Below are 24,233 nucleotides of genomic sequence, written 5' to 3'. Positions count from 1 at the left end.
CTTATTTCTTACACATTGATCTTCCTTCTCTCCCTGGTCCTATAGAATCATGCACAATGATGTTGTGTCTTATTTCCAAAAGACCTAATCTTAATCCTCTGGATTAAAATGTATTTGATCCTAGATCAACAAATGTCATAGAGCTGATTAAAAACATGACATTTTCTGGGTATTTCATATTTGAACAAACAAAATGAGTGTGCAATTATAGTTAACAATTATTAGTAGAGAAAAATTTAATGCTAATATAATTTATACTAGGTTAGTTGTTGCTCAACAGATTCTTACTGAGTGGAAAGAAAAAGAGGCTAATGAAAGAAGCTAATTTTTAGTAATTCATAGCCAAAGGAGCTTATAGAGATTTAGCTGGAAGGCATATGCCATGTCTACTTGCTTAATATTCTGTCTTCTGGATGCTAGGAAAACTGACAGGCTACCTCTGAGTTGTAACTTAACCTTTTTAAGATAAATGTCCAAAATAATATTCAACTGAATGATCAGGACAATTTGAGGTAATTTATAGCACTGACGATCCAGAGCTCTCTATCTGTTAATCCTGTCTTTAGACAACTAGAGTCTTAGCTAGAGTTTTTTGACCAAATACCTAGTATGTATTTCACAATGTAGCAGTTTCTCCAGGAGACCATACAGAAAGGTGATAGTCTATGTAAAATGGACACATGGCAAAAGGACATTAGTATATGAATAAACAATTGCTTATTTACGGCTGTGCCTGTGAATGAATGAAATTGTTACTGAGAGGTTATTTGATTATAATCAACTTCGTGATGAAGTTATCATTCATGAGGAAATGTAGAACCATTTTTATATTTGTTTGAATCTTTTGTACTTGCCAAAATGCCTATGATCAGTCTTATGTCATTAACAATTCAAAACTAAACTTCTTAAATGGGTTTGCTTATCTATGGGCACAAACTGTTTTGCTAAAGTAGGTAGCGTTATTTAAATTCATAAACAAAATGTGTGTAATTCACATTAGTATGAAACATATACTGTCTCAAGGATAAAAATGAAATTGCTTCTCAAAGAAGTGTTTGGGAAAACACAAGAGAAGTCTTCCCAAACTGCCAGCATATTTCCAACATAAGATTATTGCTTAAAAGCTATTTTTAAAAGACCAAAAGAGATCGCTAACTATAAGAATATTTTTCTTTTAAGTAGAAAAAGCCCACTCTCAGACTTTCTTCTCGAAGGAGAGCATCAAAGGCTTGTGCAGTTCTGTAAAATTACACACACCATATGCTTCAGACCTCAGATTGCGATTGTTTGGTTTGATTTATTGTTTTATTTCATAGGAAACACAACTGCTTTATTCAAAAGGCTTGTTAAATATTCTACCACTATATTGAAGTAAAGAATTAATTGAAACAAGAAAGATTTCGCATTACCCTAAATGAACACTTTTTCATGGCTTTGCCAGATTGTCTTCTTCGAGCTCCAGAATGTGAGAAATGCTGTCCTTGCCACAGTGATGTCACCAGCACGTTGCTGGTTGCCCTTATGGGGCCCAGCTGGGCTTCCCGTTCCACGGGTTATGCAATCAAAATCAAACATGTTGTCTTCCTGTGCAGAAAAATGTCCTCCAAAAGGTTCCTGTTGCCAAGAGTGTGTCCACGGTGTAGAAATACACAGAGGTGTTTATTGACTCCCATTCTGTATTTTCAAATGATTTATATGAAGTGACTATTTCTCATGCACATGGCCTCAGAGGCAGCTGTCCAAAATCTTACCAGAAATGCAGCATATTGGATTGATGAGGGTCACCTCTTAGGAATGTTAAATATAATTCCTCTCAGATATGAGAGATTTTATATAAGACATTCAGGAAATTCTGCCAATTTCAGCAGCTAAGGACTTCTGAAATATCAAGTTCAAGGTTTCTCTTTGTGCTTTCCTGGGCATCCCTTACTTGTTTGTGGGCGGATCAGAGAATGGCAAGGGGACAAAGGAGAACAACATATATTTCAGCTGCTTGGAGGCAATCCGGGTGAAGGTCAGTTGGGAGACTACAACAGTATTGACTCAATCTCGTTTTGGACAAGTTTTATCTATCCAGATGGTGAATCTTGACCTTCATTAACTAAGGATAAAGTTGATACAATTTCTTTTTAGTTACTTTGGAGATTTGAATATATTATACACAAAAATAGACAAAAGACTTTAAAGAAACCTGGGTACCCATCACCCAATTTCAAACCTTTTCAATTGGTAGCCAATCTTATTTCTTCTCTATCCTACTTATTAATCTTCTTAAGTCATTAAGAAGATTGATAAGATTAATCTTCCCTCTCCAAACGACCTATAGTTATGACTCTCAAAAATTTAAAAACTGTTTTCCTTTAGCATAATCACAATGACATTATTTCTCTCTAAAATTTAACAATTTTACCATTATTCAGCATTTAAAATCTTAGTTGCCTCATAAACGCTATATTTTTGATAGTTTGTTAGAAAGAGAATCCAAAGAAGCTTCGCACCTTGCAATCGGTTGATCAATCTTTTGAGTTTCTTTTCATTCATAGGTTCTGTTTCATCTCTTAGCTCCTCCTCCTTCTTTTCCCCTTTTCCCAGCATCCTCTTCTCTTTCCTTTTCTTTCTTGCTATTTATTTGTTGAAAAAACTGGGCCACTTGTCCTATAAAACTGCGCACAGTATGTACTACAGTCATGTTTTCCATTTCCTTCTCCAGATCCAGAATCAACCAATTCTCCACAAGCCCCAATTCCTTTTAGTGGAAAAGTTATTTGAAGAGTAGAATCTGAGGGGCCTGGCTGGCTCAGTTGGTAGAGCAGGCAGCATGCTAAGATTGATCTCAGCATCATGAGTTCAAGCCCCACACTGGGTATAAAACTTACTCAAAGATAGACAGACAGAAAGCAGAATCTGAGTAGTAGAGGAACTCACAGCTACTGAGTTCCTTCCTATGTCTAGGCCTTCAGAGTGGATAGAGCTAGGAAAAAATGTCTGTAAATACATACAATCATACATACATACATATGTGTGTGTGTGTGTGTGTGTGTGTCTGTGTGTGTGTGTCTGTGTGTGTGTGTGTGTATATATATATATATATCTTCCACTCACATTCAGGGGCTGTTTTTCAGCTCCTTTATCTTAACATCTGTATTTCCCTTCTCCCACTCCAGGAATCCTGGTACTCAACCAAACCGGGAATGATTGAGTAAGAACATCACATTCTTGCTCATTTGCTTTATCCCACAGTACAACTACAACAGAGTCAGAGTAACACCACTAACACTTCCACCAAGCGTTTTGCAGTTCTTTTTGTTCTTGGAGTATACCCCACCAGATATTTGTACTCAAATGACTGTGCTTTAAAGTCTCATGGAATATTCCCTCTTTGTAGGTTAAACCATCAACTGGCTACATGTCTAGTTTTTTTTTTAAGATTTTTAATTTAAATTATTTTATAAATGAAAGGTAAGATATATATCTTACCTGTAAGATATGCACATGATTCCGAAGTCAAACCACGTATTGTTTTCCTATTCTTCTCTTGATACCATACACATGTGACCTCCAACAAAAAGGGTTGGATGGTGTCATGGTAGATTTGTGGGAGGAGGTGAAGCCTCAGTCACGTCCTACTGAACAGCTGCAAAGAGTGAATTAGATTCTGGGAAAAACTGTCTTAAGGCCTTCAGTCAGCTCAGTGAAGAAAACATTTGTTCTGTCACCCACCATGTAATTCATCTTTGAATTTTAATGAGTTAGCCTTTAGGCTGCTAGACGGAAAACAAGCTGCAGCATTCTGTGAAGTCCTGCCGTCTTTATGCATTGCTACAGAAGCCAGAAATGAAAAGTTTTTGTCAAATATGTGGTAATGTGCCCCAAGGTAATGTGTCTGAATAGGTGAAGCTCCCTCTCTGAAGTGATAGCAATCCCGCTACAGCAGTTCTAGAAGCTAACTCCTAACCATCCTTCAAGGTCAGGGGATCTTATGGAGCCTTTCTGACCCTCCCACAGAGTTTTGTTTCTCAGTTACATGTTTTCCTTGTACCTCCTAACATACTCCCTATTGTAAAAGGCATGACACTTCGTTGTTATACTTTCTCAAGTATCTAAACACAGCACCAGACCTAGCCAGGCACAAATAGGTAATCAATAAATATTGATTCAATATTTCTATCACTGCATCCTAATATACTCTAGTGTAATTATCTGTTGATGTGTTTCTTCCCCCCATATGATAATTTTTTGAGGGCAGGAATTGTCTTGTTTCCTTGGTATTACACTTGCCCATAGGTTACCTGGCACAATGAGTAGGGGTGATACTATTGAAATTGAATTAGAATTCTTGAGTATAAACACAAGACGCTCTTGAGGATTGTAAGTATGAGGCAACATTAAAAGACAAAGTCATGAAAAACACGCTCATAAATTTTCAACTGTGGCTTAATGCTACATCCTGACATCTGTACCCTCAGACTATATAAACATAATATGAATGTTCCTATACATTTCATTCTATAATATTTCACTTTTTTTTATAAGATTTTATCTATTTATTTGACAGAAAGACAGCGAGAGAGGGAATACAAGCAGGGGGAGTGTTAGAGGGAGAAACATGTCCCCCGCTGAGCAGACAGCCCAATGCAGGGTTCAGTCCCAGGACCCCAGGATCATGACCTGAGCTGAAGGCAGATGCTCAATGACTTAGCCACCCAGGAGCCCCTATTTCACTTCTAAAATAGTTAATTTTTAGTCCATCTGGAATTTGTATGTTATGAGGTATAGGTGTAATTTTACTTTTTCTAAAAGTTGAGCCAGTTCTCCCAACTCCAGTTTTTCTTGGGTCTTGTGTCAAGGTAAATAACTCTTCCCTGGGACATTGGATATCCTTGCTGATGTAGACCTGCTGTCTCCAACCGTAGGTGAGCCTTCAGTACTCTACAGAGCAGCAACCTTTTTACTTATCCTTAGTGCACATCTTCAACAGCCACCCTAGCCCTTCCTTATTTCCTCAAGATTCCTACTCGCATCTCATTCCCACTATTTTCATTAGTCCTCTAGAGGACAGAGCCTTGCATAACACTTCACGGACTACTGAATTATACAATAAAAATGATTAAAATAGTATTTTATGTTATGTATATTTTACCATTATAAAAAAATCTACACACAAAAAAGAGTCCATCGAGAAACCTGAGGCCATCAGATCTATACTCCTTCAACACCACCATCAATGCCTACCCCACACTTACATGTACGAGAACATCTCTACCTACATAGCCAAGGAAACCATTTCTCCTTCCTTTCAGTCTCTGGAAATGAGGGAGTTTTTATCATCTGGGGTCTCCACATTGACCCGGGCCATTTCACGCCTAGCTGCATCACCACTTACCCATCACTCCAAGTAGTGAAGACTTCTCTAGGATAACATTTCTCCTAACCTAAGAAAACCTACAGTTGACCCCTCATCTCCTCCAGTTTCTTTCTTATCCAAATTTTTCAAAGCCATGCCTGTAATTGAGTACTTCATACCTCAGCCCATTCTACTGGAGCTTCCATCCCTCTCTTCCTTCCACTTCTCCCAAATTGTTCTATTTGTTCTAGTCTCATTATGGTCTCTGATGACTTTCTGTCTACTTTCTTCAGTGGGCATTTTTCAATTAACATCTTATTTCACTTTGGACTTCTTCTGTGTCTTTTTTTTTTTTTAAGATTCCTTTCTTCTGTGTCTTTTTTTTTTTTAAGATTTTATTTATTTATTTGAGACAGAGACAGATAGCGACAGAGAGCACAAGCAAGGAGGAGAGGGAGAAGCAGGCTCCCCACTGAGCAGGGAGCCTGATGCTGGGCTCCATCCTAGGACCCTGGAATTATGAACTGAGCTGAAGGCAGATGCTTAATGGACTGAGCCACCAGGTGCACCTTCTATGCCTTCTTTCGTGGCTCTTCTCTTTTTTCAAACAGCAGGGTTTGAATTCCCTACAATTCTATCTTTATTTCTCTGGTCTTCCCTATTCTCATCCACGCACATTTTTTTCAAAAACAACATAATTATGATGACAGAAAAAGCTCCTTGGCACAGCTCTTTCATGTAGTTTCACATATTTATCTATCTGCTTCTTACTGGTTGTCCCACAGGTACTTCCAGTCCACCTGAACTCATCATCATCACCTTCTTCCCTTTAATGGAGATGCTGCTTCTGTGCTCGTCTGAGTTGGTCCATTGTCAAATCATTCACTCAGACTAGAAATTGGAAGCCCATTGCCTCCATTATTACTTTCATCTCCTACATCCAATATCTAAGTCCTGCCAGTTTTTGTCCTTGTTAATTCTGGACTTTTTTTTCCTTCTTTCCATCTTAATTGCCATCTCTCTAAATTACCATCATTCTCCTGGGCCTAGCAGATAGACTCCTCCTGCCTGGACTTCCCTATCTCCAGTAATGCCCCCTCATACCCATCCCCTATCTAAAATCTAAGCATGACTTTATCACTTCGGGTACTACATAAAAAAGGAAGATGGGTAAATTTAAATTCTTTCTTGGGGTTCTCCATCCTCTAAAGTTCAGAACTAAGAATGAACTCTTGAAGCCAACATTACAGTGTGTCTTAACTAACTGGAATTTAAACAAGAACTTAAAAGTGATCTCATCTAACTCCTGACTCAATTCTGGCTTCACTTGTCCCTCCACCATTCATAACACTTTGGGATCCAGTAGCACTGAAACATTTAGGCATCCATCGATTTTATTTATCACTTCTGAACTTCTATTACTGTGTCTGCTCTTCTTTTTTTCTTTTTTGAAGATTTTATTTATTTGTCAGAGAGATAGAGAGCACACAAAAGCAGGCAGAGGCAGAGAGAGAAGCAGGCTCCCTGCTGAAAGGAGCCGGATGCAGGACTCGATTCCAGGACTCTGGGTTCATGACCTGAGCTGAAGGCAGCAGCTTAACTGCCTGAGCCACCCAAGCATCCCAGTATCTGTTCTTCCTAAAACACTCCTCTGCAACCCCACTCATCTTGTATTGCCTAACCTCACCTTTTCAGACTACTCCCCAGACAGTTTCCCATAACTCCTCTCTCACACTTGTGCTGGGTTATATGCGTAATATCCTTGTGTGGCTATAGTATTGCTCTGTCCATGTTTCAGAATTATCTGTATGTCTCTTTTCCCCACTATGCTATGAGCTGTTTGATGGAAAGAACAATATCCCAAACATAGTGATTGACTCAATAAATGAGTGCTCCAAGTAATGGCTATAAACCAAAGTAGTTAGAAAAGAGTATTTCCTCTCAATATCAAGGAGACTATTTAATTTGGAATAAAACTTATGCAAACAAGAGCTTTCCTTCTGATTATTAATAATTTCAAAACATTCCTGCTACAGGGACTCTTATAGGTTTTTGTTTGTTTGTTTTGTTGTTGTTTTTTATTTCCCCCAGTCTTTTAAATATCCCATCTGAGCACTGCAGCTTTCTCATCACTGTGGTCAGTGAACGTTTGGGGAAATGCACCAGTCACAGGCCTCATGATGACATAGATGAGAAATAATATTCCACAGATAATAAATTCACCACTACTCACAGCTGAAGTTTTTCCAAACTCAAATTCTTTGAAATAGTTTGGCCCCTTACCAGGAAGGTGGTAAAAAAAAAAAAATTTAATGATCTTTTTTTTTAAAACAGAAAGCAAATAATGTACCTCAAAACAGTCTAGTGCTCCTAGAGAAAATTTTATAGAAGAGAGTAGAGTTAGAATTTATCACTTTTGAGGTGATAGTTTTTAAAAGCGAATAGAAAGCCTTAAGAAGTAGCTAATTCTGTGGTCAATTTGGGACTTTCTTAAAATGGGGAAGAAAGCTAATCTTTTGCGTGTCAGATCCATGCTGGGTGCTTGACTTCCGTTGACTCTTCATTCTCAAGACAACCCTATGGGATATATATTTTCACTCCCCCCTTTCCCTTGAAACTGAGGCTCAGAGAGCATCTACATTTCATAAGATAAGGGAATTAAACCCAACTCTGCCCAGTTTCAGAGTCTTGCTCTTCCAGGCAAGAGAACCTGAAGTTATGAGTGGGCTGAAAATGAAAAGTAAAACAGGTAATGAGGGGTGTCTGTGTGGCTCTGCCAGTTAAGCCTCCAACTCTTTTTTTTTAAATAATTTTTTAATTTTTTAAATAAATATATAATGTATGTTTAGCCCCAGGGGTATAGGTCTATGAACCGCCAGTTTTACACACTTCACAGCACTCACCATAGCACATACCCTCCCCAATAACGCCCCCCCCGTCACCCTCAGTTTGTTTTGTGAGATTAAGAGTCATTTATGGTTTGTCTCCCTCCCGATCCCATCGTTTCATTTATTCTTTTCCTACTCCCCATTCACCCCATATTGCATCTCTACTTCCTCATATCAGGGAGATCATATGATAATTGTCTTTCTCTGATTGACTTATTTCACTAAGCATAATACCCTCTAGTTCCATCCACATTGTCGCAAATAAGCGTCCACTCTTTTTTTTTTTTTAAGATTTTATTTATTTATTTGACAGACAGAGATCACAAGTAGGCAGAGAGACAGGCAGAGAGAGAGAGGAGGAAGCAGGCTCCCTACCAAGCAGAGAGCCAGATGTGGGGCTCGATCCCAGGACCCTGAGATCACTACCTGAGCCGAAGGCAGAGGCTTAACCCACAGAGCCACCCAGGTGCCCCAAGCCTCCAACTCTTGATCTCAGCTCAGGTCTTAATTTTCAGAGTTGTGAGTTCAAGGCTCCTGCTGGCCTCCATGCTGGGGGTGGAGTCTACTTAAAAAAAAAAGATTGCATTCAATTAGCCAACATATAGCTAATTGAACATTAATAATAAAAAATGAAAAACAAATGATAATAAGTAGTACATATTAAATGGACTACAGTGATTATTATTCTGTTGCTTCATCTGGTAATACAGATATTAGCTAAGAGATACTATTGATCTTCTGTACACCATTTATGTAAATGTTGGTGATATAAGAATGTTTAAAACTACCATGATCAGGGCATGTTTGTGGCTTCACGAAACTGAATAGGTGATAGTAAAATAAAAGCAATCTGAGCCTTTGTAACATACTTCATCCTTGTTTTTCTGCGTTCTTTTCAGTGCATAAACTGTTTGCCCCGGCCCCAAATTTTAGCTCATCTGTTTACTATTAGTTTGCAGTCCATGCATGAATTTCCTTGCCATAAACCATTTTGTTAGGCCCAGCAGCTGCTCTCTCAGTAACCCTGGTCTCTTGAACAGGTTCTAAGAACTACAGTTCTGATATACTGAGAAATTGTAGATGATAGGCCAGGGAATTAGTAATGTCTCTTTCTTACATGTGTCAGACATAAGTAGCTTTCTTTCTTTTCTTCTTCTTATTATTTTTTATTAAGCTTAATTAGCCAACATATAGTAGTACATCATTGGTTTTTGATGTGGTGTTCAGTGATTCATAACACCCAGGGTTCATCAGGTCATCTGTATCTTTTGTAAATTATCCAGAAAGTAATGCATGGTCAAGAGCCACATTCTGAAATGAAGGAAATGTTTCCCCTCCTGGGCATCAAGTTTCTTCTTAAGAATAACAACACCATCTCTTTGGCTAGCTTTTCTTTCAAAAACAGTAGATTTTTCCAAAAGTAGTTGCATCTTACCATGTTGCTCAAGAGCTCCAACCTGTGATGAGGAATATTCATTCATTCCATCAGAAACATTTACATACATCTGCATTTCTTCCTTATCGCACCTTCCACAGTTAAATTTTCAATCATATCTTGGCTGTTTCTGTCCTGCCTTGATGAGAATATACAAGGACCACAGGAATTATGTCTATTTAGTTCAGCCTGAATCCCCAGGCCTCACACTGTGCCTGGTACATGGTTGGCACTTGAATATTTATTGAATGAATAGTTGTGGTATTGACGCAGTGACTACCATGGTAGTTCCGTGTTGACCTGTCAACACCTGCGGCTTCAGCAAGAGCCCTCCTCCCTCCCCACAAAGGTGAAGAGGAGGCTGGGGCAAGGGGGTTTGGTGGAAGGAAGTGCAAAGACAGTTTTTAGGTAATGGACCGAGAGGGCAAACATAGAAGCAGGTACTGATGATCTCAAAAATTGCAGAACTTTGTTACTTGATGCTCATGGAAATCCCTCCAATGGGTCAGGCACAGACAGCCTTAAACATAGCTGTCAAGATTTAGGGCTGTTTTGAGGAAAACAACTCTAAGAAAAGAAATACACATTTATGTACCAATATATTTTTTAAATAGTGGCTGTCATTAAGTCTGTGCTAGTTTAACAACTGGTTTTGGCAGTATTTCATTATGGAATAAAACAAGCAGTTTTCTGCACACCCACTCACTAATGCCAAATACAGGCACACCTTACACCTTTTTGAATAAACAGAAAGCCCTGTTTGTTCAGGTCAGTGAATATTTCTTTCATACCAAAAATCCTACTTTTAGACAGAAACTTTTTCAACTTAGGAGCCCAAATTACTAAAATTCTGGTTGACTATTGCAATTTAGTGATACTTTTATCAAAATAAAATGCTTGTACATTGTACAAGTAATAATATATAACATTGTACAAGTCATATTATGTACAAGTAATAATATAGTGCTAGTTTTTTTCAATTTTAATGAAATAATTTAGGTACATATATATAATACAAATAGTATTTAAAAGCTCATAGTAAAAAAACAAAAAAGATAAAAACAAAAAAACTTCCTTTCTCTCCCTGCTCCCAGTCCCAAAGTTTTCTTCTGCAGAAGTAAACACTTTTTAGCTCATCTGGTTCTTTTGGAACTTAACCCAGTATTTGTATACAGTAAACGTGCTCTCTAAAGCCCCCATTTGTCCTGTTCTTATCTGATTTGATAGTTCCATAGGCCCTGCATGGTCATATTTCTGGTACTTTCCTTTAACATCATCTTTGGAATCCCCTTTGCTTGTCAAAGAAATGTGTTTCTTGCTCTGTCTTCTTTTGTCTTTTCTTGATATATACCTCCATTGTCTTGCTAGATTATATTCTCTGGAAAAAATGCTTTGATGTACAATTTTTTTTTTGAGTACATATGTGCCTAAATACATGCCTGAAAATGTCTCTTTTCCACGTTTCTTCTTAATTATTTGGCTGGGTATAGAATTCTAGGTTGAAAGTCATATCCTGTCAGATATGGAAGGCATTAACCCATTGTCTTCTAGAGTTTAGTATTGCTATCAAGAAGTATGACACCTTTTGGATTCTAGATCATTTGTATATATCCTGTTTTTCCTCTTGAAGGTTTTTAAATGGTCTCTTCATCTCTATCATAGCAAAGTTTCTCAGTGATATATGACTTGATATATTTTGTTTTGGATGGGGGTTTTTTGGCTTTGATGGAGCCTTTCAATTTGGAAACCCATATTATTCCCTTCTGAGAAATTTTCTTGTTTTATCAATTTCCTTATGTTTTTTCTGATTATTTTCTAGATCTCTTATTGGTCAGATATTAATCTAATTTAATTTTAATCGATTTCTTATTTTCATATTTTTCCCTTTTTTCTTTTCCATCTCTTTCTTCTCTCCTACTTTTGGGAGGTTAACTCAACCATATAGTATGAAATTTGTATCCCATACTAATCTCTATACTGATTGTTTTTAGCTAAAAATACATTAATAAATGTATTTGCTACATTATTGCAATGTACTTCATTTATTTAACTAATAATAACATTTATTAACAGATTGGCCTGATTTGTTCATTTTAGTTTGTTGTCCAGGTGACCAGTTTGATTAGCTTTCTGTTTCGCTCTCAGAAGTATCGTGTTTTGGGTGATAAGTTACATGGTCACACTATTTTCTGAGTACTTAGCATGTTCCAAGTATTCTTTGACTTGATTTGATTGATTGATTGATATTTAAGATTTTATTTGTAAGTAATCTCTACACTCAACAGGGGGCTCAAACTCACAAGCCTGAGGTCAAGAGTTGCATGCTCCACCAACTGAGCTGGCCAGGCGCTCCCCAAGTGTTATTTTAAGTGCTATGTACATAACAATACATCTATACAACATCCCAATGGAGTACATTCTGTTAGCATCATATAAATTTGGAAATTGAGGCATAAATAATTTAAACAGTTGTATAAGATGTCATAGATAATAGGTGGTGAAGCTAAGACTTGAACTCAGGAAGTCTGTCCTCAGAGCTCAGAACTAGGGCTTTTGTTTTTTTTCCCCTAAGATTTTATTTATTGTTGTTATTTCCGCTCATTCAAACTCATGCTGCCCTTCTTTTCATCGCTGGCATCGAGTTTGTTTGTCTTTACCTTGGACTTTGCAGCCTCCTTGAGAACTGCCTTCCATTCCCATCTACTTTCCATAGAAACTTGTAATGTTCGTTATGACATTATTACTAAGATAAATCTTGGGCCAATACCATGGGCCCTGGTTGGCACAGAGGCAACTTTGTCATGATATTAGGTCAAAGGCAGGTCAGCAGCTCCTTTCTGGAATGATATTTGCCTGTGAAGAATTCTGTTATATCATCATCTCAGCAAGTCTCTCATTTGCATGGGGAAAAAAAAAATCCACCCAAGTAGGCAGCCAGAGATTTTCCTAAAACGTTCCTTTAAACCCAGCTTAAATTTAGTCTCTCTCAGGAAGTCCTCGTGGCTTGGATTTCTCTAGCTTCTTTGGCCTGAGCTGTAACAATCTGTGCCATTATGGATATAAGAAGTGGGATTTGTCTTTTATATCTGATTCAGCAAATATGTATTGAGTGCCCATTCATGTCAAGCACTATGTGAAATGTAAGGAAAAGAAGAAGAAAACAAAATATTTCCATGCCCCACACTCTTCAGTGATGGTGTGTAGCTTCTACAGAATTTACTTGCCTCTTATTTTAAAATTTTATTTAAATTCATTTAATTAACATATAATGTATTATTTGTTTCAGGACACTGTTCTGTGATTCATCAGTCTTATATAATACCCAGTGCTCATTACAACACTTACTTTCCCAATGTCCATCACCCAGTTACTCCAGCCCTCCACCCCGCATCCCTTCCAGCAACCCTCTGTTGTTTTTTTATGATTAAGAGTCTCTTACGGTTTATCTCCCTCTCTGGTCTCATCTTGTTTCATTTTTTCCTCTCTTCCCCTATGATCCTCTGTTTTGTTTCTTAAATTACATGTATCAGTGAGATCATATGATAATTGTCTTTCTCTGACGGACTTATTTTACTAGTTCCGTCCTTACTAGTTCCGTCCTTGTCATTGCAAATGGCAATTTTCATTTTTTTGATGGATATGTAATATTCCATTGTGTATCCATATACCACATCTTCTTTATCCATTAATTTGTTGATGGACATCTGGGCTCCTAGTTTGACTATTGTGGACATTGTTGCTATAAACATTGGGGTGCAGGTGCCCTTCCGGATCACTACATTTGTATCTTTGGGTTAAATACCTAGCAGTGCAATTGCTGGGTCGTAGGGTAGCTCTATTTTTAACTTTTTGAGGAACCTCCATACTATTTTCCAGAGTGCTTGCACCAGCTTGCATTCCCACCAACAGTGTAGGAGGGTTCCCCTTTCTCTGTAACCTCACCAACATCTATCATTTCCTGACTTGTAAACTTTAGCCATTCTGACTGGTGTGAGGTGGTATCTCATTGTGGTTTTGATTCGAATTTCTCTGATGCCAAGTGATGTTAAGCATATTTTCATGTGTCTCTTGGCAAAATGTCTTCTTTGGAGAAATGTCTGTCCATGTCTTCTGCCTATTTCTTGATTGGATTATTTGTTCTTTGGGTGTTGAGTTTGATAAGTACTTTGAAGATCTTGGATACTATCCCTTTATCTGATATGTCATTTGTGAATATCTTCTCCCATTCTGTCAATTGTCTTTTGGTTTTGTTGACAGTTTTCTTTGCTGTGTGAAAGCTTTTTATCTTGATGAAGTCCCAATAGTTCATTTTTGCCTTTGTTTCCCTTGCCTTTGGAGACGTGTTTGGTAAGAAGTTGCTGGGGCTGAAGTAAAAGAGTTTGCTGCTTGTGATCTCTAGGATTTTGATGGATTCTTGTCTCACATTTAATCTTTCATCCATTTTGAGTCTATTTTTGTGTGTAGTGTAAAGAAATGGTACAGTTTCATTCTTCTGCACATGGCTGTCCAATTTTCCCAACACCATTTGTTGAAGAGACTGTCTTTTTTCCATTGGACATTCTTTCTTGCTTTGTCAGAGTTTAGTTAACCATCGAGTTGAGGGTTCATTTCTGTGTTCTTTGTTGTGTTCCATTAATCTATGTGTCTGTTTTTGTGCCAGTACCATACTGTCTTGATGATGACAGCTTTATAATAGAGCTTGAAGTCTGGAATTCTGATGCCACCAGGTTTGGTTTTCTTTTTCAACATTCTTTTAGCTATCTGGAGTGTTTTCTACTTCCATAAATTTACTTGCTTCTTAAAACAAAAGTCCCTGCTTATTTCACTGTTTTTGGTGCATTCTCTTATGACCTCTTTTAATTTGACGGTAAACGATTCCTCCATTTCCTATCTGTGCTTTTTAGTCTTCTTGTTGAAATTAGAAACACAGTACAAATGTATTGGAATACACTGAGTTGCAGTTAGAAGAGACCATATGAAAACCAGGTAATCGTCGGTCTATATATCTAGAGAAACTTAAGATTTTTTTAGAAAGAGAATTTTTTTTTAAGATTTTATTTATTTATTTGAGATAAAGATAGCAAGAATGAGAGAGCGAGAGAGAGAGAGAGAGAAGGGCATGAATGGGTGAATGGGGGAGGGGCAGAGGGAGAAACAGTTTCCCCCCTGAGCAGGGAGCCCAACGTGAGACTCTAAGCGGGGCTCCATCCCAGGACCCTGGACTCGTGGCCTGAGCCAAAGGCAGATGCTTAACTGACTGAGCCAGCCAGGGGCCCCAAGAATGTTTTCTTTAATTCAGAAGGGAAAAAGGAGGTAACCCACACCCGGTTACTGCAGTTGTTCTCCATCAAGGTCTATTATACCGAAATCTTCTGTTTACATCTCTCTGTGAGCTACTTGAAAGTAAGGACCCTGCTTATTAATTCTTTAATTCTGAATGTCTGGCACAGAGCAGATTTTCATTTCAAGTTTGTTGAAGTTTATCTTTCCTGGTCTTTAGGATCCAATAAATTGTATAACACACCCTTGTTTTAATAAAAGCTTTACTTGGGAGGAAAAAAAGAGGCACCACATCTGTATAATACATTTGTAAATAGCTATTCTAAAACACATCCTGATTTCAAGAAAGTCAGAGTTTAAAAAGTATGCCTCAGAATGAAGGAAATCCTTTGATTGTCCTTTACTGGACTTCTGGGCCCCCAAACACAGTGGACTCACCTCCATTATGACAACAGGCAAAAATTATTTTTTTTTTCTCGGACAGAAACTCTTTTGTGCTGGTTTTATTGACTGAGATCATCCTACTCTTCCTCCAGTGCTTTTTCTGAGAGGACTATTAACTTCCAAATATTTACCTGTCACTGTTTTCTTAGATTTCCATTTCCTTGTATTAAGCACTTCTGTTCAAAATTCCTCCCTGGCTTTATGGCCTTCTATTGTCTCAAAGGCCCTTCCTCTAAGGCTCCTTTCTCCCTCTGTAGCTCTCATTCATCTTGTCCCCAGTGGGGGCACTTTTGAAGGCTCAGTGCCCTTCCTTCTTCAGGCTTCAGGAGTGGTCTTCAATCCTGGCTCCACAGCGGTATCTCTCAGAGAGCCCTCTTAAAGTGTCTAAGCCCAGATCCCAGCCTAGGTCAATGGGATTGGTCAACTTGGCTGGAATATTAACGCTGTGACCCCTGGTCATGTAACTGAACCTCTGAAATTCAATTTCTTCACTTATAAAATTAAGATGATGTTAAAATCTGCTTCAACAGAGTGCCTAATACATTCTTATTCTCCATGATAACAGCAAATATCATCTCTTCTTCTTTTCTTTCATTTATTTAAAGCCTGTGTTTTCTTGAAAATTCAGCTCAAATCCTTCCTTTCATTTATTGAAAACATGTGTTTTCTTGAAAATCCAACTGAAATCATGAACTGGATGGGATAGGATATGATATTAACTTTTTCTTAATAAACCTCTATATTGTTTGATTTGTAGCCATAAGCATGAATTATATGTGTAAGGTTAAAAGTTATTTAAAAACGTGAGACACGTGAGCATAATGTTTTTTAAAAGTCATATAGTTGTTTAATGTCTGTCTCCTCCCCTAAAATACAAATTCCAAAAAGAGCATACGTTGGGCTTGTCTAGTTCACCCCTGTGGCCACAGAATCGACCTATGCTTCAAACAGGAGGTACTAGATTTATTGAGTGAACACCATTGATTGAGGAGGACAGGGCATGAAAACTGAATGGGAGGCTAAAGCACTAACCTTGTCCAGAAAGGAAATGGCTCTTCATCCCACTTAGAGAACATGAGGTAGTGGGGCACACCTGGGCCTGTCCAAGTCAGTGTCTTATTCAAGACCTCCCTCCCAGCCAGAGACTTGGGTGAGAAGCCTCTTAAACAGTGGATATGGATGAAGTCTCAAGAGGGAGGCAGCATTCAGGATATTGGCATCTGACTAGTTAAAAGTAGGACCTGGGCCAGAGGTTACAGGCAAATCTAGAGGGTCATCATTATACTTTTTTTAAAATTCTGAACTTTCCTAATTATCATTTTGTAATGATAATTGTCTTCATTATGCATTTGGCACTTTACATACGCAAACTGATTTTATAATTTATACAAATATATATCCAATCTCCAATTTCCCAGTTGAGTATGAGGTCTTTGTTTATAAACGTTTACATGTCCTGATCTGGCACAAACCATATCATATTCCCTAGAAATGAATATAGCTAACATTCTTTCATATTCTGAAAGTGTTCAGAGCTTAAGTATTTCCCAGATCCTTTCTAATGTTTAATGTTAAAATAAATGCAGTAAATTTTCGCACTTACATTACCAGTGTTTGTAGAAGTTTCTTTGATTTTCAGTGACTTTTAATGGGTTTCTTTGGTTTAAAAATTTTTCATAGAGCATTTACAGATAGATGCCTGCAGTGTTATCTGAACAAATTAAATTGATATTTTAATAACATGTGCCTTGCAAGCAATAAACTGTAACTATTTCTCTGTGGTTTAAACATAAGATATGCTTTGTAAGTTATAGGAATTGCCCAGTGAGATCTTTCTTTGTCCTGGGATTCTGCCGTGGTAACTAGTAGGCTTTTGACATGGGGTTTGAGAGCTTTTCTCTTTTTGGGGCAGCTTATGTTGTGGCAAAGCAGAAGGAGACTGGAATTCATTAATTTTGCTCATGATAATAGCTGTGTCCTTCAACAAATAAAAATGAGTGAAAGAGGCTCCAGAAATTCTCACTATCAAAAATCTAAAGATAACAAAGATATTTTGAATCTGCAGTCTTATAAGAACAATGCTGATTGATTCCTTTCCACTTAGGAATTAGAATTACAGGTGATAAGCCTAGGTTTTGCTCTTTTTCCCATAATTTAACATACCTTGAGGTAAGACATTTTTAATTTAGTTTGCCTTAAGATAGCACGAATTCAAGTCATTGTGTGACTTCAGTAGGATTATGTTTATTAACCCAGGTTACCCCTGATGATAGTTTCTAGGCCAACAGCATGAAATGAGGTTTTCTTTTAAACAAAAACAAAAAAAAAAATGTGTTGTTACTATTTCACAGACAGAATTATTTATATAGTTAATTCTACCTTACTCATCCAGTTGGTGTTCTCAATAGCTGCCGCTGGCTCTCTTTTTTTCCACTTGCTTTCTCTCACAGTTGCTTACTCTCTGCCTGCCTTGCTCCTTTCCTTCCCCTAATTAAATCTAACAGGCCACGAAAATTTAATGTTTTTATTAGGAATAAAAATTCATGATTTTACAAAGAAACCTACCTGATATAAAAAGAAATAAAGTTGTAATACACTCAAAAGTAAAAGAAAACAAAAACAAAACAAAAACAAACAAACAAAAAAACGTTACTAGTTTAAGAAGGAAACACATCAATTAATTAACTAAGTAATTAATTAACAATGTATCAGCATGTGCTTACCATGGGTTTTGGTATCTGTGGCTTATTTTATCAATAGAGGCTTGACTTAGTTCTCCATACTGTAAAAGAAAGAAAAATTATGTAACCTAACTTCCAGGTAAATTGGCACCAGCATGTCTAACAGTCTGTACTCCTAGTCAAAAAAGGAAGTCAGGCTGGGAAATGAAGTAAGAGATGGTAAATACAATTAAAAGAACATAACCTTTTGATTCTTGATTTGAGAAAAAAAATGCAAGAAGTAAAGCAAATATCATTCTGTGTGCTTTATTTGCCCTCTCTGTAAAAGTAGAAATATTAGTAGTAGGAAGAGTGTAGCCCATAGTTTCAAAACTCCTTTCTGTTTTTATGATTCTGTCTGATAATGAGCAGGCATCCTAAACCGCTATTCAGACCCAAATAGTCTAATTCTTTTTACTTCATCTTATCCTCACAGAATTAGCAAATGTGGTGGCAATAATGTAGGAAAAACTGGGTTATAGACAGCCTGTGGTAAGGTGTAAATCTGAAAATCCCTTTCAGAAAGCATAATTTACAACATTGATGAAATATTTTTAGTTTAGGACCAGTTCCACATTAAAAAAAAATAATCCCCACACTCTCTTCTGTACATTGAAATGATCCATTATCACTGAACAAATGGCCTTTCTATACGGGCTCCTTTACCCCAGGAACTAGGCAGTGGATGGCACATCTTGCGAATAAGCAAGGGAAATAGGGGTGTCAAATTTATATTGGAAAGCCTTTGGTCTACAATCATTACTCAGTTTTCCATACTTGGGTTGGGAAACAATGATCTGGGTTATCAAAAGTATCTCACTTCAGTTTTGGAAATCATTTTTCACTTACATTGATGTGGGATGCTATATTCATAACATCTCGAAAAGTAGCAAGATTGAATTATAATTTCAGCATCAGAAGAAATACTTAGTACATTTTTTAAATCCTCCCCTTCCTTTTCCCTCAAGCTTTACTTTAGGACTTTCCTAATCAAGTCCTTCAGAGTTATTTGTGTTGGGAAAACAGATCTATTTGTCATCTTTTCAGAGATGAAGTTGAAACCTTCATCACTTCTACCTCTTTAATATTCATGTGTAAATAAATAAAAGCAGGGACAAGAAAAACAAGGTTTAGAGACACCTGGGTGTCTCAGTGGGTTAAAGCCTCTCCTTTGGCTTAGGTCATGATCTCAGGGTCCTGGGGTAGAGCCCTGCATCAGACTCCCTGTTCCGTGGGGAGCCTGCTTCCTCCTCTCTCTCTGCCTGCCTCTCTGCCTACCTGTGATCTCTGTCTGTCAAGTAAATAAATAAAATCTTTAAAAAAAAAAAAAAAAGGAAAATCAAGGTTTAAATGCAAGGGTAGCCCATTATTCCAGAGAAGATTTGAAAATTAGTAATCTGTATAGATCATGGTATAATTTTCTCAGTTATTTCTGACATGTGATTCCCTAAAATTGACCTTACCAACTGACTTATAAATAACTTTGTTATCAGCATTTTGACAAATTTTCCAGGAATTGGACAATCTTCTTTGATCTTTGTTACCATTTTTAAAACACAAAAGTTGCACTGTCTTAATCTGGAAAGACTTTTATTAGAAATAAGCAACAGATTCTTTTGCTACCCCCTTTTGTCCTTTAGTTATTAGTGTATAATGTCATAAAACATTTACTTAAAATAAGCTGTCCCTTCTCAATTTATTAATGAAATGCACCACAGTTTATTTGGATAATCTTGCTGCCTGTGGTGTTAAATCTAATGAAATTCAGAATGAAAAAGATCTTTGTCTTTTAAAAAAAAAAAAAACTGGTCAGTTCATAAGAGTAAAGAAAAGACTGAATCAAAACCTAGCTCAACATCTTCATAGAAATAGGTAACAATGCATTAGTATGGTCTCTAGCTTAATGAAATCAGTTAGTTTGAATATTTTAACAAGCACAAACAATCATAACTCAAAAGTGGGCATTTCCTATGAAGCAATCTTTAAAGAAGGGAAGTAACTACTAACTACATTCAGGTACTGTGAATTAGCTACTATCTCTGAAATGGGTTAAAACCTGTTAAATTTGAGCTAATTGCAGACCTACGGGGCCCATTCCAGTTCACAACTGAAATTGTTGCTTAATACTTTCACTTTTAATCTCAAACCACTTCTAGGCTAGTCCTGACATACTTAAGAAATCTTTTGGGGACTGATCATGGAGGAATCCTCTTGCTTTTCTACCGTACTGGAGTCAACATGCTTTTCTTAATATATCCAATTTTGATTTATTTATTTATTTTACTTAAAAGAGCTATTTTCCATCTCTGTAACTATGAGGTCTTTCTTACCCGTAGAATGAATACAATGGCAATGCATTGCAAGAATGCATAGACACTAGGGTTTCTCTTCTCTATCCTCCTTCTCGGTAACATAGAGCTCTTAGTACCAAACATTGAGTGGAAAATTCCCTAAGGCTACCTTTTCTTATGCTAATGTATTTTTTCTTCACTTGCCTCAATTTGCAAAATATTACTGTTAACCCCTTAGGTGTCTTTCTTCCCACAGCCTGTGAGAAGCATTCTCATTGTTGTAGCCGGATCACCGAATTGCATAATGTTGCCTATTCTAGACCAGAACTATTGAAGGGTGAAAGGGGGCATAAAGGCCTTTGTATGAATGGCGCATTTGAAGTATTCATTTTATATTCAGGGCATGAGTAGAAACAAAACAATTCTTTCTGAAAAATGTCAGTGTTTAAGGCATGGACTCTGCGATGCGTTTTTTGTATTAAAATGCAAAAAAAAAAAAAAAAAAAAAAAGCAGAGACCCATACTTCATTTTATGCTACATTATATATGGGCTTGAGTTCCAATGTAAATTATATCCTGGTATCTCTTTTTTTAACTGCAGTGTTTTTAAATAATTTGAATTAATACATCATGAGGTTTTATGAGTTTGCTGACTATGGCCCCTGCATCTCTGTTTTCTGTGGAGTGTCCAAATAGTGAGCAACATATTCCATTATGCTTCTAAAGTGCTTATAATACTATAATTCAAAAATCCATGTAGGCAAGAAAATATGGTATATATAAACACCAGTGATACTGGATCCCATTACTGAGACATTCTCCTAGAAACTATGATAAGAGTTTTACATACTTATCTCTCCTAATCCATTTAACAATACCATATGGTATTATTATTATTATTATTATTATTATTATCCCTGTGGTGGGCAGAATTCTAAGATGACCCCCACTATTCTCATCCCTTGGTATACACATCTTCTCCCAGATAGTCCACCAAATACTGATCTAATTACTGCTGTGAAGGGATTTTAATTAAGACCCTAAATCAGTTGACTTTAAGAAAAGGAGATTATCCTCAGTGGACCTTCCTTAATCAAGTAAACTCTTAAAAGGATCTGGGCTCTTCCTGGCAAAGGGAATTTGAAGTGTGAGAGGGATTTGATATGGGGGAGACTCTCTGTGCTGGTTTTCAAATTGGGGGCTGCTACATGGGAAAGAATGTAGGTAGCTTCCAGATGCTGAGGATGGCCTGCCGCTAAAAGCCAGCAAAAATGTGGGACCTCAATCCACAGCCACAAGGAACTGAAATCTGCCATAACCACGTGAACTCTGACGAGACCACAAGCCTCAAACAAGATCACAGCTACAGCGAATACCTTGATTTCAGTTTTCTGAGACCCAGGCAGAGAACCCAGCCATGCCTTCCAGGACCTCTCACCTACAGAACTATGAATAAAAAAAATGGGTGCTGTTTTAAGCTGCTGAATTTGTGGTAATTTGCTATGCCCAATAGAAAACGAACACAGTTCCCATTTTACAGACAGGAAAGCTGAGATGTTATAAAAAACAGGCAGTCTAGCATGCAAAGGGAGAAAAAGGGGAAAATGAAGAGTTCTTCAAGTGGCGACTTTTGCTTTTAAGTCACATTCAGTTTTTTGCTAAGTTCACAGTCATGCCCTGAAAAGCACTAGGAATGCTAGTTGCCCCATTTATTCTCAGAGATAAGACAAATATCTGCTATTTTGTCGCCATACTTCTCCCGGACAATAAGTGTTCTCCTTATTCATTCTCTATTCAAAATACCCAAGGACTTTCGTTTAAAGGAAGACTAGAACTTGTTCTGTTGGGAATTGTGAGGCTTTGTGATGAGTAGCCATTCTACTACCAGCCCTTCCTCTGGAGTGCGCTGATGATCCAGGCTCTGAGATCTGCACAGATTCAGCTAGTGGAGCTACAGAGAAGCTACACAAGAGCTTCCTAGGTCTCTGTGCTCAGGGGCACAGTTTCTGAAATATAATCAAGGCGTGTTTTGCAAGTGTTCTCACCCTTGGAGTTTTCTGATGTGTTGGCACAGTTGTTAACTCAAAGGTTACAAAGTGTGCTTCTCCCAAGCTAATTGTCCAATTAGCTTTACAACACAGAATTACACAAGGGGTGGCAGCTCAGGCTGTAGGAACAGTAACGGTATAACTAAGTCTTAGCAACAAAGGGGGAAAAAAGATGGTACATAGTTTTCAAATGCCTATGGAATACGCTAGGAGTACAACAGTTCTCAATTGAATGCACACTTCAAACTTCATTTCTTCTCTTCTGCAACTTGGTCTCTGCACAAAGACACTGCGTGAGAAGTGAAGCCATCTCCATGCCTATCTCCGATTACTTATTGATAATCATCTACATCATGCTAAGCAGTAGGAAAGTGGTGTTGATGTTGTCCATATAAGATTAAATAAAACAGATCTCAGACCTCAAGTTGCTTAAAGCCATTTAAAAGGTGGTATCTGGTCCCCAATGTTTATGGCAGCAATGTTCCCAGTAGCCAAGATATGGAAAGAGCCTAGATATCCCTGGAACAATGAGCAGGTAAAGAAGAGGTGGTATATATGTACAATGGATTATTACTCATGCATCAAAAAGAATGAAATCTTGCCATTTGCAATGACGTGGATGGAATTAGAGGGTATTATGCTAAACAGAGTAAGTCGGTCAGAGAAAGACAAATACCATATGATTTCACTCATATGTGGAATTTTAAGAAACAAAACAGATGGACATAGGGGAAGGGAAGGAAAAATAAAACAAGATAAAAACATAGAGGGAGACAAACCATAAGCGACACTTAATTCTAGGAAACAAACTGAGGGTTGCTGGAGGGGAGGTAGGTGAGGGGAAGGGGTAATTAGGCGATAGGCATTAAGGAGGGCAGTTGACGAACTGGGTGTTCTATGATGTGGATGAATCACTAAATTCTACCTCTGAACTAATAATACACTATATGTTAATTGAATTGAAATTAAGAAACATATGAGTAAGTATCCAAATATACTTTTTAACAACATAAAAAAAATAAAATGTATCTGGGCTTGTGCTGTCCAGTTGCTGACAGGAGTCACACTAAAAATTTCAACAGCAGCAACACAAAGACACTTCCTGTGATTACTTCCCCAAACAGCTGAGGGAGCTCACATGGATCCTTAACAGCAACTACTTTTAGATCTTTTCTAGCCAGGGGTGTAGCTGGGACCACATAGCAGGGATCTCCTATATTTAAAGAATCATTTTCAGTTTGCTTAATCAAGATTTCTGGATATCCTAAATTCAGTCCCGGGAAAAGAATAGATTACTCCAGATTGCTAGTCTTGTTGGCTATGCATTCTGGGCATTTCTGTCAATACCACTGAAGTACTATGGGAGTGTTGGACCTGAATAGTAGGAAAAACTATAATCTTCAATTTATAGTAATTTTAGAATTTCTCCCAAAGATTTTTAAAAGCCAGGATAAATGCCAGGTTTTTTTTTTTAAGGGAGTAGAGGCAGAGGGAGATGAGGAGAGAGAATCCTAAGTAGGCTCCATGCCCAGCGCAGACCACGACACAAGAATTAATCTCACGACACTGAGATCATGACCTGAGCCAAAATCAAGAGTCAGAAGCTTAACTGACTGAACACCCCGGTGCCCCTAAATGCCAGATTTAGAAAACAGATGTTCTGGTATTTTAGCCACCTGTGTTGGGGGTATTAGTCGCACACAAATTTCACAGTTCTTTGACAGTATAGTGAAAAGACCTTGGCTATGGATTTAAACCACAGGTTTACTAGAACACATTCTAA

At 37.5% G+C, this 24,233-nt stretch overlaps 1 protein-coding gene across 2 annotated transcripts in view; it reads right to left on the bottom strand.

Annotated features, from left to right (window-relative positions):
- Positions 1-24,233, bottom strand: part of C2H4orf45 (chromosome 2 C4orf45 homolog) — a 95,927-nt gene that overhangs the window by 25,790 nt on the left and 45,904 nt on the right. For both annotated transcript variants that reach the window (XM_032332670.1, XM_032332671.1), the window contains exon 3: positions 18,115-18,173. In XM_032332670.1, the coding sequence (XP_032188561.1) occupies positions 18,115-18,173 (59 nt within the window). The remainder of the gene's footprint in view (positions 1-18,114; positions 18,174-24,233) is intronic.

Source organism: Mustela erminea, chromosome 2 (assembly GCF_009829155.1).
Source record: "Mustela erminea isolate mMusErm1 chromosome 2, mMusErm1.Pri, whole genome shotgun sequence".
Classification (NCBI taxonomy): domain Eukaryota; kingdom Metazoa; phylum Chordata; class Mammalia; order Carnivora; family Mustelidae; genus Mustela; species Mustela erminea.
Note: the sequence above shows the minus strand (reverse complement) of the source record. Positions and strands in the feature narration are given on the sequence as shown.